This window comes from Erythranthe guttata, chromosome 13 (genome assembly GCF_056151865.1).
Source record: "Erythranthe guttata isolate IM_541 chromosome 13, IM_541, whole genome shotgun sequence".
NCBI classification, from domain to species: domain Eukaryota; kingdom Viridiplantae; phylum Streptophyta; class Magnoliopsida; order Lamiales; family Phrymaceae; genus Erythranthe; species Erythranthe guttata.
The window spans coordinates 3,381,540-3,399,432 of NC_142545.1; the positions used below are offsets into that span (position 1 = coordinate 3,381,540).

Below are 17,893 nucleotides of genomic sequence, written 5' to 3' on the forward strand. Positions count from 1 at the left end.
GTTTCATAAAAATAGCTAAAAAAGTCCAAAATATAATAATTATATATTTTAGAAATAACTTCAAACGTAAAATGCATATAAAATAGAAATTCGAATCGCAATTCTTGATGTGAAAGTTAAAAATTATTTTATATATGTTATAGTTATTACAAGTAAAATACTAAATAATGAAATTAATATCCTCACACCCTCCAATTTTATATATGTTATAGTTATTACAAGTAAAAATAATGAAGTCCAAAGAACTCTTGACAGATGGGGTTGTGGTGATGAGGGTAAAATAGTAACTACCATATGTTGTCTTACGGTGTTAGTACTTTGACCATTGACTGTAAAAAATGGGGGGTCTTTTGTACTTTTCGATAGTATAGGGGGTGAATGCGACATTTTCCGTAGTACAGGGTTGCAAAGTATATTTTACTTTTGAAAATTTTGTAGTTGATTTCTGGAAAAAAATAGAAAAAAGAACATAAAAAATAAATAAATAATATATTAATTTTAATTAAACTAAAATAAAAATGAAAATTATAAAAGAAAAACAAAAGGGTAAAAATAAAAAATACATCAAGTAGTTGGTAATGCGTAGTTAATACCAGTGAGTAAAAGTAAATCTAGAATCAAGGAAAGAGTGAATCTATCACTAATAATGAAAAGGGAAAATTACGATCACCCTTGTATAATTACAAGCGCCCTTCAACTATGTATTATTTTACGAAAAATTCCTCTTGTTGATTAATTATGGGCGTTCATTTGGTAAAAATGTACAAAAATTGCGGTACGCCAAAATTTCATACCGTTTAGTGTTTGGTTCGATAAATAACTGAATTTCAAAAATTTTATTAAAAATATTTAATTTTTTTGATTTTTGTATTTTTTAATTAATTTTAGTTTAAATACTAATATTACGTATATAAATATGTACATTTAAAATAAAACTGAATACCACACCGAATTAACAGTTCGTTAATCCGCATGTACGAATTTTTGTTCGATTCGATTAGAGTGGTTTACCGACCGGATGAACAACCCTAGGTAAATTTAACATCGTAAAGATGGACGAGTAGTAAGACAATGCATAGGTAAGGGAATGATTGTAATTATGCAAACAAGAGATGTTTTTTTTCGTAATTATATCTTACAGCATAAGGGGCAGACGTAATTTGCTCTAATGAAAAATTGGCTAGACCCATCTTTATTAAAAAGAGTTGGAAAAAATTCTCACTAATAGCCCCATTAAAAAAAAATTAGGGTAAATTACAACCACTCTCCTGGGGTATGGTCAAATTACGAAAAAACCCCTCATGTTTGGATAATTACATCTATCTCTTTTAACTATGGATCTTCTTACACATCCACCCTTATGGTGTCAAATTCAACGTAATCATCTAGATTCCTTGGAATGTTCTCCAATTTGTACTCGTTTTGTGCAAAAAAAAAGTTTTTGATGCACCACAATCTTATATATATGATCATTTTGCTTCAAAATGTAGAGCTCGAATAAGATAAAATGGGTACAAAATTGAGAATATTTCATATAATCTAGAAGATTACACTAAATTTGAAACTGCAATGGTGGATGTGTAAGAAAATTTATAGTTAAACGTTGGTTGTAACTACCCAAATAAGATGGGGATTTTCGTAATTTAATCATTTTTCAGGGAGTAGTTGTAATTTACCCTACTTTTTATTATAATGGATAGACTTGAGCACAAATTAAATTCTAGCATTGCAACATAAAGAGGGGTAGTCGGGTAGATGGAAGAAGGCGTGTCATTATAAATGCAAATAAGACACCAAAATATGCCAAGTGTCCTTGTTGACTAGGACTGGGCTGATTTATGTAAATAAAGCTTTGTAATATTCTTGCAGTACTAACATCAAAATCTAAACATTTGTATTTGTTTAATTATTTCTTGTATTTGGTTTCCCGGTGTTCATAAAATTAGCTAATTTAGAATATGTTATTGTTAAAAGTATATATATTAACGAATCATTTTAATAGTAAGAAACGCGAGTAGAAGAGCATTTGAGGCAATTTCATTGTAATGTGTGTATTGGATGAGGGTAGGATGACAAAACGGGAATGTAGAAGATCATACCATGAGTGATTCGACATTATATACATATATCCCTTGGTTACTCATAGTCGGAACTTTATCGTTTATGCTTTACGAATAATTAATTCTCATAGATATATCATGAATTGATTGTGACATCTCCAACTTTATTTACACGTTTTTTTTCTCTCTCTAAATGTTTGCTTTATTAATTGATTCATTTCTTTGACGATCAATTCTATGTTATAACAATTAAGTTTACATAATCTTTTGTAGGGTGGATTTGAATTATAGATTTATATAAATGTTGATATTACTTGTGCATTTTTTATTATAATAGTGTATATAACATTTTTTTGTATATAATTTTCTTTTAGAACAACAAAACATGATATATATGATATATATATATATATATATATATATATATATATATATATATATATATATTATACAGTCAAAACCAAAGTACGGTTACAGGGATTTATAGTACAACGAGAAAACACGGAGAATATATCCTTATACAAAATTTTCCGAATAAAATCAGGGCAAGTTTCAAAAAACATAAGTTCGTTCGGTTGTATAGTAGTTCCTTTTTTAGTCAAAATATCCGCCGCACTATTCAACTCCCTGTAGTAGAACACCATAAGGGTGGATGTGTAAGAAGATTCATAGTTGAGGGGTAGTTGTAAATATCCAAACATGAGGGGTATTTTCATAATTTGACCATACCTCAGGGGTTGGTTGTAAATTTTCCTAATAATATTGATATTTATTATAACTGTAATTTCGAGAAGAAACAAAAAACAAAAGTTTCGGAAAAAATCGTGGTCTGAATTTTCGGATTTAGAATTGGCGAAAATCGAAAATTTCGTTACAATTTCCACCTCTTATTCATTCTTAGCAAGTTTCTTATTTATTATTCTTTTTTAAAGATTTAATCTATGATGTCATTGGAGCCCTGCCTACGTTTGTCTTATTGAATTGAATTTCAATATCTATGAATTTGTTTAATTATTTCTTGTATTTGGTTTCCCGGTGTTCATAAAATTAGCTAATTTAGAATATGTTATTGTTAAAATTGTATATTTAACGAATCATTTTAATAATAAGAAACGCGGGTCGAAGAGCATTTGATTGTGACATCTCTAACTTTATTTACACAATTTTTTTCTTCTCTCTAAATGTTTGCTTTATTAATTGCTTCATTTCTTTAAGGATTAATTCCATGTTATAACAATTAAGTTTACATAATCTTTTGTAGGTGGATTTGAATTAATAAATATATATAAATGTTGATATTGCTGATGCATTTTTATTATAATAGTGTAATATTTTTTTGTATATAATAGTTATTATCATGTATTTAAATAAAAAAATTTCACTTTTGCTATCTCGTTATTCCTTATCAACAAAATCTGGGAGTTCTCTGAAATTTATGGTAGACTTCATAGTTAGATTAAATAGTCGTAATTAATCTTTTCTTTTGCTTTCGTTCTTCATATATCACTAGGCCTTTTTATCGAGTAATCAACCGTAAATTTGTTTTACGTGGATTAACAATTTACCCCCTCAAATTTTCAGCATGATTAAGAATAAGTAGTCACCTTTTGGTACTTCAAGTACAAAATTTAGTGTAAATTACAAAAAACACTTCCATATATTCGTAATTACCAAAAATCCCCTAAGATTTGTTTCCATCTTATACCAACCCGCTTACAGTGTGACTTTTCACGGATTTTTTTTATTTTATTTCAGAGAATAGACTTTACACAATTTCAGATAGTTTCTTTTATTTCTCACCTATTTAACAGCATGTATAATATAATAGTCTACACATTTTCTGTTAAAAAACTCGATCAACAGTTAATTAGAAGGGGATTTTGGTTATTACATATAGGTGAGGGTATTTTTCGTTATTTAACCTAAATTCAGGGGGATTTTCGTGATTTACCCTAAATTTTATGCTGCTTGATAATGATACGTCATGTTGCGTAAATAATTAGGGTAAATTACAACCAACCCCCGTCAACTATAGATCTTCTTACAAGTCCACCCTTGCGGTTTCAAATTTAGTTGGAATCTTCTAAATTATATGAAATATTCTCAATTTTGTACCCGTTGTATCCCATTCGAGCTCCACATTTTGAAGCAACATGATTATAACATGTGTATTTTGGCTTGTATATATCAGATTGTGGTGCATCAGAAACTGTGTTTTTGCATAAAACGAGTACAAACTAGAGAACATTCCACGGAATCTAGATGATTATGTTGAATTTGACACCATAGAGGTGGAGGTGTAAGAAAAATCATAGTTGAAGGGTAGATGTAATTATCCAAACAAGAGGAGAATTTTCGTAATTTGACCATACCTCAGAAATTGTTGTAATTTACCCAAATAATAATGACCAAACTTGAAAATTGATGTTGTAATAAAGATGAGCATAATTTATCCCAGTGCTTTCTATTTTTAATATTTAGTTGAGAAAAATACTAGCAGTTGAATATATTTTAATTTTTAAAACATATAATGAAATATTATAATGGATTAATGGGTTTATATATATATATATATATATATATATATATATATATATATATATATATATATATATATATATATATACCTTTTACTTACAACGTGTAATCTTTTATACAATATTCTTTTACAAAATAAAAATACACAATTCGAAAATCTCTATCCAAAATAATTGCTTAGCTTATTTCTGTTGTAAAAATAATATTAAAATATAAAATGATAGTAGAAAATCAGAACATGTCGGAATTCTCTTACAGAAGAACAGTTTATTCCTTTTCAATCTTTTCGACCAATCAAAATATTGAATGATTAATTATCAAAAAAAAAAAAAATATTGAATGATTATAATGAAGTCCTTTTCCAATCATTTATGATATCATTAATAATATAATAGGTAGTTGTTTAATTTAAAGCAATTATAGTCAACTACTCAACTTGTTACGCCACCTGCCTATGAACAACTGATCAACATGTACCTTTAAATCAGTCCAAGTAAATGAAGTTAATGAGACTGCAGATCCTTATTTTATTTTTTTCCCTTTTTTTTTTTTTATTTTCTTTTTGAAGTATAAAAAATAAATGTAGGTCATGAGACTATCTATTAATTAAAGGGCTTTTCGAATAGTCCCAAGACACTGGTAGTGAAAAACCCCCTCAATTCTTTTTTCGAATATATATATATATATATATATATCTTTTTTTTTAATTAATTTCGAAAAATGAATAGGGCCAGAAATTGAAAATTCCAGATAGTACTTACATACATCCAATTCCAATTCAAAAGAAATAGGAATATCGATATTTCGAAATTCCAAACTGAAAAAGTTGTTCCAATATCGAAACTTTTTGAATCGGACCCAGTGAAAATTGGGAATTTCATTCCAACTTTCACCCCTAAGTATGTTTGACTCTCTTCAAATTCCTCAAATATGTTTAATTTAGAAAGGCTATATAGAAAACAAATTATGTGAAAGATAATCGAATGAAACATAGCGGTTTACGTAACCTAATTGGAGTCTCCACATTTGTTGTTCTTCCCATCTTAAATTTCATTTTTGTCTGAATGCCACAAAATTCAAAAATTCATAACTCATTAGGATTTCGGCTTTTTTAGTTTTTGAAATTACTAGAAATGTTGCTACTTTTGGAGAAGGCGAAGTACGAAATTCAGACGTATTTACATGAGATTAACGAAAAATGGTATATATATATTGAAGTGATTCAGACACGGGATCCAAATGCAAAGTATAGGAAGAATAGAAGAAGGAGAAAGAGAAATAATATGTGATATAATAGAAACCCCCATTATGTTATGGGTTGATTACATGGAATATATATAGAGAAATATTGCAAGGTAATAGAGTTCGACTAGGTAACTAAATCCTACATAATCTAGGTAACCGAATCATACTAGAATCCTAATATTAGGAGAGTTCAATAATATAATATTCTCTAACACAAAGCACTGAGTTTCTAGTTTCGTGTTCCAGCACCCTAAACCATGAATTCATGTATCACAAAATACGAATGTAATTATGTCCTCAACTCATGCTAATAACTAGTGGAGAAGCCAGTGTAGGTTTGGGGGAGGGGCCATGCCCCCCTCAAATATTAATTTTTGTACTACTATATATGTATGCATAGTTTTTTTTACCTTTGCATTGTCCTCCTATAATAAATGGATCTAACAAGTATAATAAAAAAGTTATTAATTGTGACTTGGAACTCCAAACGAATCCACCATTGGGAAGTGATGGACTCAAGTCGACCTCAATTGTAACAATCTCCACTGTATTAGGCATTTATATCTATTAAGTCCACCATTTTTATTATCATTTAGTGTACCTAAAATCCAAACAAATGCTAAAAAAAAATACTAAGTTTTTCTATTTCTACCTTCTAGTTTTGAAAAAAGAAAATCCGAATTTTTTTCAGGGGCGTTGTCCTTGATTCCCTAAAAAAAGAAGTTCACCATATAGCAACATCTTAGATTCATAGTTTGTAACAATCATTTTTTTCATTAATATTTTTACATTATTTTTTAATACATATTCGGGCCTCCAATGATGAAATTCTAGCTCCGCCACTGCTAACAACCTTAATTTCTTAACTGAAATGATTTACGCGGCAGCAAAATTACGAATGTCGTTCACAATAGTCTTTTATTTCTCTCTCTAAAAATCCTCAAATCCACCCAAACTCCAAAATCCCCATAATCCCCAAAATTCACAAAAACCTTCAACCTCTCTCACAATTCCTCCCAAATTCAAAAATCTCGTCAATTTGAAAGGTAATTAGTCATCTAAAGTAGTTATATATATATTGAATTTGTGGTTAATCATGTGAAAATCCCATGAAAATCGCGATTTGGGTTGTTTTTAGTGTTGGGTTTTCGAATTTTTCACGCCCAAAATGGGCGTGGGAAAGCAGTTTCCACGCCTGGTTTAGGCGTGGAAACTGCTTTCCCACGCCCATTTTGGGCGTGGAAAATTACTTCTGGACCGATCGCCCGGTTCAATTTTTTTTTTTTGCCCAGTATAACCGAAATGAATGAGTACATTTAAATAAGTATTAGCTAACAAACTTGTTGTAGCCTAGTTGGTCAGGCGTTTCGTCTATTGCACAATAGACCCGTGTCCGAGTCTTGGTAGCAACGCGTATTTATTAATTTTTTGCCCCGTAAAATGAAATAAATAATTATATTTAAGTTAGATTTTTTTATTAAGATGGCTGTAGCCAGTTGGTTAGGCAAGTTAGTACTTCTATGTAAAGCACCCGGGTTCGAGTCTTTGTTGCAGCACAAATATATGAATTTTTTTTTTAAACTCAGTCAGCACGTGCCCCCAAACCGGGTGCGGAAAGCTGTGTTGCGCGCCCAAACCGGGCGCGGGAAGTACTTTTCCGCGCCCTAATCGGACGTGAATCAAGCTTTTTTGCGCCTAATTTGGTCGTAAAACGTATTTTTCGGCGTCCAAATTGGTTGTGAGTCGCGCGCCCAAACCGGGCGTGGAAAGTACTTTTCCGCAGCTTTTTTGCGCCTAGTTTGGTCGTAAAACGTATTTTTCGGCGTCCAAATTGGTTGTGAGTTGCGTTTTCGTGATTTAAAGAACAAAAACGAACAAATTTTACCTCATTGGGTTCCGTATCTCGATCCTCATTCGATGCACTCATTTTTCTTTGCAAATCGCTACAATAACATGGGTTTTGGAACGATTTCTAATATAAAAGCTATTAAAAATAAAATTGTAGGGAGATAAAGATAAGTAGAGAGTAGATTTTTTAAACCCGCATTCGTAATTTTGCTACCGCGAATATCACCTCCATTTCTCAAGAATATGGTGTGAATTGGAAAATAATTTCGAATTCTGACGACTATGATCCAATTATTTTTATTTTGAGACAATAATTTTCATTCTTTTTTTTCCGAACAAAACTGATTCCAAATCTCATTTTAATTTTCGAAAGTATTTACGAAAATTTCAATTTTTCGAAAAGGTTCACTTATTATATCAATATTATTATGTACTTGTTATCATAGGTTGATAGAAAAGATAAAATTCCTACTTTTCTTGAATTTTCGATATGAATTTTCATTTTCGACTGAATTCCCGGAAAATTCAAAAAATTGAAAACTCATTATGATTTCCGAATATTTTATCTATTTTATTTAGGGGTTTTTGTGCATAAGTCCCTAACCAAGCATCTTTATTGTTCTAGGTCTATATCTCTTTCACCAATAAGCTCATCTCTTTAATATTTATTATAAATAAATGAAAAATTCATGTATGATGACAAAATTATCCCCAACCATTTACACTCAATTCTTAATTTTAACCCCAATTTAATCATTTTTTACCACAAAATTCAATTTTGACTTTATTTTTTCAAAAACTTTTTTTTCAAGAAATATTCTTTTGCCGCCGGATTCCGGCGTTGACTTTTAGATTTTTTTTATTCTTGCTTGTTTTTTCCACCGCCGGGTTTCGGCGTTGATCGCCGATCTCCAGCGATTTTTTTTTTCTGGTATGTTCTCTATTTATCTCTTTATTATTCTTGTTATACTTTAATTCCATAATTATCAAACCGAAGAGAAATACTAATAGGGCGGTTTACAACATATTTTTTGTTTTTATTCTGTTGCGTTTTTAGTGGATTACGTTAATTCATATTGAATTACATAGATTTTGATAAATTTGTTGGGTGGGCTAAATAAATATATAGGTATAATAGGTACAAACTATAAATTGAGGGGGGGCTTGAGTCCACCATTGCCCAAGGATCGACTCGTCCCTGTAAGCATGTGAACGTGTATTTCTCCATCTGTATTTGTTGGTTACGAGTTTATTTATAATATAATATATTTTAAATTTGTGACTTGTGTTGTTGGCGTGGCATTCTTTATTATTTATTTATTTATTTTATTCGTCTCGTTTTTTCCTTTTACAAATATATTCCTAAACCATAGTTAGAAACGGGTTAGACTTTTTGTTAACCAAATCCCACTGACTTGGATAATTTAGATCTGTTTTTTTCTCTCAAACGTCAAATTCTTCTCTCCTTCATATTTTTTCATTACTGATTTTATCATAAAATAATATTCATCACATCTCTGTAATTTGATGATTTTGTTTACATGTATGATGATAATTGCTCAACGGAGGAGAAAAAATTGTAATAATCTTAATATCTTATAGATAATTGCTCAACGGAGGAGAGGGAGATGTCTAATATCCGTCTTGTCGGAAATGGAGAAAACCAGGAAAAAAAAAAAAAAAAAAAAAAAAAAAAAAAAAAAAGGTAGAAGGAGACGACGATAGCAGTAGTAGAGAGAAAATGAGATCAATTCCAAGCCTAGTTTAGAAAAATAAATAAATAAAACACAATGAATAAAAAACAATAATTAAAGAAAGAGATGAATAAAATAAATAAATAAATAATAAAGAATGCCACGCGTCAGCATATCCCACACCCGGTGTAGGTTCGAAATAGCTGTATTTGAAGAGCCCTTTAATTAATAGATAGAGTGTCTTAAGGGTATGTTGAGCAGCCCTTTATTTTTTATATTTCAAAAAGAAAAAAAAAAAAAAAAAAAAAAAAAAAAAGGAAAAAATAAAAGATGGATCTGCAGTCTCATTAACTACATTTATTTGACTGATTTAAAGGTACATGTTGATCAGTTGTTCATAGGTAGTTGACTATAATTGCTTTAAATTAAACAAATACCTATTATATTATTAATGATATCATAAATGATTGGAAAAGGACTTGATTATAATCATTCAATATTTTGATTGGTCGAAAAGATTGAAAAAGAATAAACTGTTCTTCTGTAAGAGAATTCCGACATGTTCTGATTTTCTACTATCATTTTATATTTTAATATTATTTTTACAACAGAAATAAGCTATGCAATTATTTTGGATAGAGATTTTCGAATTGTGTATTTTTATTTTGTAAAAGAATATTGTATAAAAGATTACACGTTGTAAGTAAAAGGTATATATATATATATATATATATATATATATATATATATATATATATATATATATATATATATATATATATATGTAAACCCATTAATCCTCTTATAATATTTCATTATATGTTTTAAAAATTAAAATATATTCAACTGCTAGTATTTTTCTCAACTAAATATTAAAAATAGAAAGCAGTGGGATAAATTATGCTCATCTTTATTAATACATCAATTTTCAAGTTTGGTCATTATTATTTGGGTAAATTACAACTATTCCTGAGGTATGGTCAAATTACGAAAATTCTCCTCTTGTTTGGATAATTACATCTACTCATCAACTATGATTTTTCTTACACCTCCACCCATATGGTGTCAAATTCAACATAATCATCTAGATTCCGTGGAATTTTCGGATTCAGAATTGGCGAAAATCCAAAATTTCGTTACAATTTCCACCTCTTATTCATTCTTAGCTAGTTTATTATTTCTTATTTTTTCTATTTTTTTAAAGATTTAATCTATGATGTCATTGGAGCCCTGCCCTACGTTTGTCTTATTGAATTGAATTTCAATATCTATATTATATTATACAGTCAAAATCAAAGTACGGTTATAAGGATTTGTAGTATAACGGGAAAACACGGAGGATATATATATATCCTTATACAAAATTTCTTGAATAAAATCCGGCAAGTTTCAAAAAACATAGGTTCGTTCGGTTGTATAATAGTTCATTTTCTAGCCAAAATATCCGCCGCACTGTTCAACTCCCTTTATGAGAACGTCATCTGAACTTGATCAAACCGACAATATCTTCCATGAGTCCTCGAGCAGAATCTAGAGGGAGTTGTGAAGTGCCTCCTTCCTATCAACACAAGAGATAAGAAAAGTTGAATCAGTTTCAATCATGAGTTTATTTATATCAATGTCAGCTGCTATTTTGAGTCCCATGCAAAGAGCCCATGTTTCTGCTTTATTATTAGACGCAATCCGAATGTTTTTTGAAAAGGCGCAAACGAATTTGCCCAAGTGGTCACGAATGATTTCTCCTATTTCACGGAATCTAAATGATTATGTTGAATTTGACACCATAAGGGTGGAGGTGTAAGAAAATTCTTAGTTGAGAGATAGATGTAATTATCCAAACAAGAGGGGGATTTTCGTAATTTGACCATACCTCAGGGGTGGTTGTAATTTACCCAAATAATGACCAAACTTGAAAATTTATGTTGTAATAAAGATGTGTATAATTTATCCCAGTGCTTTCTATTTTTAATATTTAGTTGAGAAAAATACTATCCATTGAATATATATATATATATATATATATATATATATATATATATATATATATATATATATATATATATATATATATATATATATATATATATATTTTTAATCTCTAAACATATAATGCATATAATGAAATATTATTATAATGGATTAATGGGTTTGCATATACCTTTTACTTGCAACGTGTAATCTTATATACAATTTTCTTTTACAAAATAAAAATACACAAATTCGAATATCTCGGACAAAAAATAAATCGAACTGGTAATTTGGTTCGATATTTATTATGTTATATATTTATATGAAATATTAATAACTAAAACTTAAAAAAATCAAAATTTTAAATATTTTAATAAAATTTTGATAATTCGGTTATGTACCAAACCGAACGATAAACAATACGAAATTTTGACGTACTGAAATTTTGGTACGATTTTATTGAACGAACACCATTACATTTACCAATTGGACAAATTTTTCCGTAAGACAATATATATTTGAGGGGATGGCTGTAACTACGCAAACAAGAGAATTTTTTTTTCGAAATTTGACATTTATATTCTAAGGTTGAAAATTGCTTGAATGATTTTAAGAGCACAAAATACGAAAAAGTCTATATTTCAAGAGTGCAAAGTAAATTAAGCCTGAAATTGACACCCGCCCTAGTTGGACTAGTTTTGCTATCAGCTTTTCTATTTGCCAATTGATTGCAATTATAACGAGTTATTAGCACAAGCCACCTGTGTAATCTGCAATTGTCTAAAAAAATCCCCAATGTTAAAAGAATTAGCAATAAACCCCCTACGTTACGTTTTACACCATACGCAACGATCCTTACATTAAAATTGGTTTTAGACTTAAATGAAATAACAAAAGTACCCTTAGTAATATTTAAAACATATTTCAATTTAAATAAACAAAATGAATTTTTTATATATATAAAACAAAATTATGAAACTTTTATATTAGGTCTTACAAAAATTATGGGATGAATTTATAATTTCCTAAATTTATGTTTTAAACTGTATTTTGCTCTTTCCATGTCAAAAACCATACCCGAGTCGCCGAATCTGCGCGTGCAACACACATTCAGCTCGTAGGTGTCTTATTGGGTTTGACTAATTTTTATAGGGGGTTTTGATAATATTTTTAATATATTACAAAGGACCGATTCTTGCAAAAAAAAACCCCAAGTATAACCCCACCCCCAATATATATATATATATATATATATATATATATATATATATATATACATATATATTCACCGCCAAATTGACGCAGTAAGAATCATAAATTAAAGCTGTTTAAGCTAAGGCTCTGTTTGTTTGCACGATTTTTGAATTTTTATTTTTGGGTTTCTGGGCATGCTAGCTTTAACCAGCATTCAATGCTACACAACATATACACACAATATTTTTTTATTAAAAGCTGCAGTTCTCAATTAAATTTTTTGTTCACCATCTCAGATTGTTCAAGTGTAGCTTCTCTCTTCCTGTGTTAGTTCTGCAAAAGGTGCCATTTTCTTTTTCATTTTCATGTTGCATGATTAAAATATATTATATATATATATATATATATATATATATATATATATATATATATATATATATATGGAGTTATGGAAATACTAAAGAGTAGTGCATTTGTAAAAAAAAAAAAAAAAAAAAAAAAAGAGTATTAACAAAGATTCCAACTGTCTGAGTATTGAAACAAGTAGATGCTACAGTTTTTGGTTTTTGTAAAAACAAGAAGGTAGGTTTATGTTTCCCGAAAAAACGAGATGATAATCCCGAACCTAACCAAAAATATAGTGCGTGTGTGTGTACATGCAAGACCATGTTTTTTGTTTTTTTTATCCTCTGTTAATTGATGCCATGTGTATGGCAAGGATTAATTTTTAGCCGATTAATTAGTTTTCATGTTGCATAATTTAGTGTTAATAATGTTGAGTCTTATAACTTTTAAGTTAGTACGTATGTTTAGGCTTATTATTCTTACAGTACTCTAATAGGAAAAAAAAAAAAACAAGTTTTATCTCAGGTAATTACAAAGTAATATTGCGAGTACTGTACCAATTAATATTCCTTAATCGATGATGTTGTTGTGTTAGTACTTTCAGATAATTCACAAGTCAGTAAATTGTTTTTAGAGGGGCCAATATATAAAAATCTAAAATAAAATCACTCTTAATTAATTTTTTTTTTCAAGTTCCCTTGTTGGAATGATTTTGTTCTAATATTATGAATATTATTAACCAACAGGTAAAAGAACTCATGGCCCCAAAGTCCGACAAGGGGAAAGCCAAGAAGAAAGGTGGAACTTATAGCTACGATGAACCGAAGAAGGTCATTTAATATTTATATGAATTTTTATTTTTATTTTCATTTCTTTTATATGACACTTTACTAAATTGAATATAAGGTATATTTGGTTACTAAAAGAATCTATGTTTATTGAATATAATCCTATAGTATTCCTTCGTGTGATATTACCTGAACACGTGGCATTCATTCCTTTAAGTATGAAAATAGAAAGATGATTCCATTTGTTTGTGATTGCATCTATTCATTTTTTTTTATTTGACGTATTTAAGAATTTTTAAAAAAATACAGAAATTAAAAATATTTTATTTCATTAACAGATCTTCAGCAAATAGGTGGAATATAGCTAGCAATAAAATCTCAAGATTTTATCTTATTCATTTTTTGCTTGATAAGTTTTATATATTATGTATTTTGCCTTTTAAGTTTCTTGTATTGAAAGTAAGAAAATTAAAATAAATATATAAACTAAAAAGTAAATAATTATAACATAAATTATGGCTTAGTGTTTATTTTGTATTTGATAAGTTTTATATTATTTGTTTTGACTTTCTTATATTTTTGCATCTATAAAAGTAAAAAAAAAAAAAAAAGTATATAAATTAAAAAGTACAGTAGTCATAGAGCTTAACTTATGTAATTTTGTAGCTATTAATGGTATTAGATGGGGTACACATTCTAATAATAATAATAATAATAATAATAATAATAATAATAATAATAATAATAAAAGTTACATTGATGAATATTACAAATTAAATGACCATAAATCGTACTCTTTTAATACTTAACTTTTTTTCTTTATTGTTTTACAAAAAAATGGTCTATTTACTATTAATTTTTTTTTTTTAATTTTAGCATGTAACCCATTAATTTTTGTAGTTTGGTTGTAGATTTTGCAATATATATTTTTTTGTTATGAATACTATGAAATGTCTTATGGATTTGTGTATATCGTTATTATATTAAAGTATGGTACGTAGTTTACGAAATATAGGTTTATTTTAATTTGTATTTACATTTGAATTTTAGTTTATTTAGTATTTGAGTGGGTGGGGGTAGATTGGTGTGCGGGTAGTGGGGTGCTGTGAAGAAGACAACTATTTGTCGTCTTCTTCTTTTTTTCCTTCAATAATTCTTATCAGTATTTATATTTATTATATATTTTATTTATTTAAAATAATAAAATTATTAAACACTTGTATGTTTTATTATTTGCAAAAAAACCCTAGGGCATTTTTGTCATTTCGCCCTTGGTCAACAATTAAACTATCAATGGGGTGTTGTGTGCTTCGAAAAGTATTACACATGGAGGTATGAGTGAATTTTTATTTGACAGGGGGTATTTGTCAATTACGTATTACACAGGGGTGGTATGTGCAATTTACTCATAAATTATGTGCAATTGAAATTTGTAAATATATGAATAACTTTTTTTTTGTCTTTTTTGTGCTAAATTGATTAAACTTTATTTTGATTTATAGGAGTTTAGTTTTGAGGAAATTACAAATATGGTGAACTTAGATGAGAAGGAGCATGGTAAAGGACGATTTGCAAAGGTTTACAAAGGCGCACTAAATTTCAAAGAGGTTGCTGTGAAAAAATATCCAAGTGAACAAAAAAACCAAGCAGAGGTTTTAATTAGTGCTTTTATATAATAAACAATTTTTTTTTATATTAACCAACTATTAATTATGTTTTTTTTTCCCTTTGTGAAGAATGAGATACAAGCACTCTCAGATTTGAAAGGTTATCGAAATATAGTTCCATTGATTGGATATTGCCGTCATGAAGAGTATTATTTGGTCATGAAATTTATTCCAAATAATCTGAAAGACCTAATTGAAGGTAATGCAATAGTTATAGATTCATTTTAATTTATTTTTTTTGTTTTGTTTTCCCTATTCACTTAATTCAATTTTAATGATATTTAATTGTTTTTTAGGTGTTGGCCTAAATTGGGAAGAGACTATACACATTTTGTCTCAGTTAGCTTGGTCCATTAAAGCTATAATTGAACAAAATTATGTTGTCGGTGACATTAAGCCGGACAATATACTAATTGATGATGTAAGTATTAATTTTGTATTTGTTTTATGTAGACAAATGGATTTTTTAAATAGTTTTCTTGTATTGTATAGGATCACACTGTATACCTGTGTGATTTTGGGTCAGCGGTGAAAGATGGGAGACATGGGCCAACCATTAATTATCAATATGCATCGAAAGAGGTCATTCGAGGTAAATTTAAATTTATGGCATTAGGTACCCCTGTGTTTTTTTGTTTCCTAATTATTACAAAACAAAAATGTTTTTTTGTGATAATATTAATAACACGGGGATATTTGAGCAATTCGAACTAAATACAATAAACTCGTACATATAATCGACCATTTATCTTCAATAATTGACTCTGTATGTACAATATAGTAATTCTTATTGCAATATATACATGAATTATGAACAGGAATAGGAGACCAAAGCAAAAGTGACATATATAGCTTTGGCGTAATTCTACTGCAGATGGTTATGAAGTGTAACGATTTTGGAGATGTAGACCTCAATGCAACTATAGATGAGCTAATGAAATCTATGGGTGGGAAAAAAGGAAAAAACAAAAAGAAGGAAAAGAATACTTCAAACAAGCCAAACTACCATATAGTTATTCAGGCGAGGATTCCTAGTGGCCACGTAGTTGACAGCACATTGCTGCAATCTGGTTGTGGTGAAGAAGAGGCATTCACAATCAGTAATCTCGGGATCGCTTGCACGAGCGACCACGTAAACCAACGTCCTCAAATCGACGCGATCATATCCACACTTGAGGAGATGAAAAACAACGGAATGCTGAAACACTTGTCAAAGTTGAAGACATAGGTCGCACAAGTGGGATCTTTTGATGAGTATTGATTGTGCTTTCGTTTCGTTTCGGTTTTTTTTTTTTTTTTTACTTTTTCTCTAGTTTCCTACTGTTGTGTTGTCTTTGTTTCGGGCACTAACTAAACTACGGACCTGATCTACTTGATTTTCATTCCTCGAACAATTATGTCGGAATCTCGAACATTATGTCTAAATTGACTATTTCTAGTTTTCTTTTGAGCTTCATCTTTGTCTTAGTTTCAAGAAAGGACAAAAAAGTGAATAATCGCGGTTGACTTACTTGCATTCGTAAAGCAGAACTCGCTCCTTGAGCTTCAGCTTCGGATTAGTGTGCCAATCTCTAGCTGATGTAACAAATACATGACCAATTCCGAAAAATGTTTATGCGGAAATCCAAGAAAAAAACACACTGATAACTGTAGTTTAAAACATATATATAATAATCTTCTACAATAGAGTCAAAACAGACGCCGTTCGATTCGCCGTCAAATAGCTTATCAAAATTCAAACTTATGATGAAAGAAGTTTGAATCAGTCAACGGATCCCTCGACGACGTCGTTCAGCAAATCCGAATTGGATATGAAGAACACACACATGGAATTCGTTTATTTCGTTTCAAATTACATTTTTTCCGGCTGATGTAGCTTTTACTTTTTATCACAACATTTAATTTTTATCCCTTTATATATGTACTTATTGTATCCTAAATATATTTGGTATATATATATATATATATATATTGGTAAGGAAGGGAGCCAACCATACATGTAGAGTGGGTAAATCTACACTTTCATAATACCTTTTAAATTATATTTCGGGGATGGCTAGAACAAGTACCAAAAATTTCTTACGTTAATACCATCAAAATAAAAATTAGATTATAAATAGTTAATGACATAAATACCCTTAATGGAGTCAAATGACAATAAAATGATCGTTTACGAGTAAGGAGAACCCATTAAGATATGTATCCATGTTTTTTCAGCTTAAAAGCCGATTTTGAAGATTTCCTTTTTTAAACCCGTCATAGATTTTCGACACATACATGTCGAATTTTTTGTCAATTTTCAACACCAACTTGTCGAAAATTGTGTTAATAAATAAATAAATAAATGACAATAAAAAACCAAATTCGACACTTACATGTCGAAATTTCTCAAACTTTCGACATGTATGTGTCGAAAAAACACTGCATAAAAAAAAACAATTTTTTTAGCAGCAACGTTTTTTCGACACATATATATCGAAAATTTGAGAAATTTCGACATGTAAGTGCTGAATTTGGGTTTTTTTTTAAACAATTTTTGACAAGTT

General features: G+C 29.2%; 1 protein-coding gene across 1 annotated transcript; it reads left to right on the top strand.

Annotated features, from left to right (window-relative positions):
- The first annotated feature begins 13,638 nt into the window (after window positions 1–13,638).
- On the top strand, window positions 13,639–16,790 carry LOC148765682 (chitin elicitor receptor kinase 1-like). Its single transcript, XM_088811768.1, has 6 exons — window positions 13,639–13,722; window positions 15,183–15,332; window positions 15,417–15,546; window positions 15,644–15,768; window positions 15,840–15,939; window positions 16,166–16,790. The coding sequence occupies exons 1-6, from the start codon at window positions 13,651–13,653 to the stop codon at window positions 16,573–16,575; spliced, it is 987 nt and encodes a 328-aa protein (XP_088667894.1). The 5' UTR covers window positions 13,639–13,650; the 3' UTR covers window positions 16,576–16,790.
- The last annotated feature ends 1,103 nt before the right edge of the window (window positions 16,791–17,893 follow it).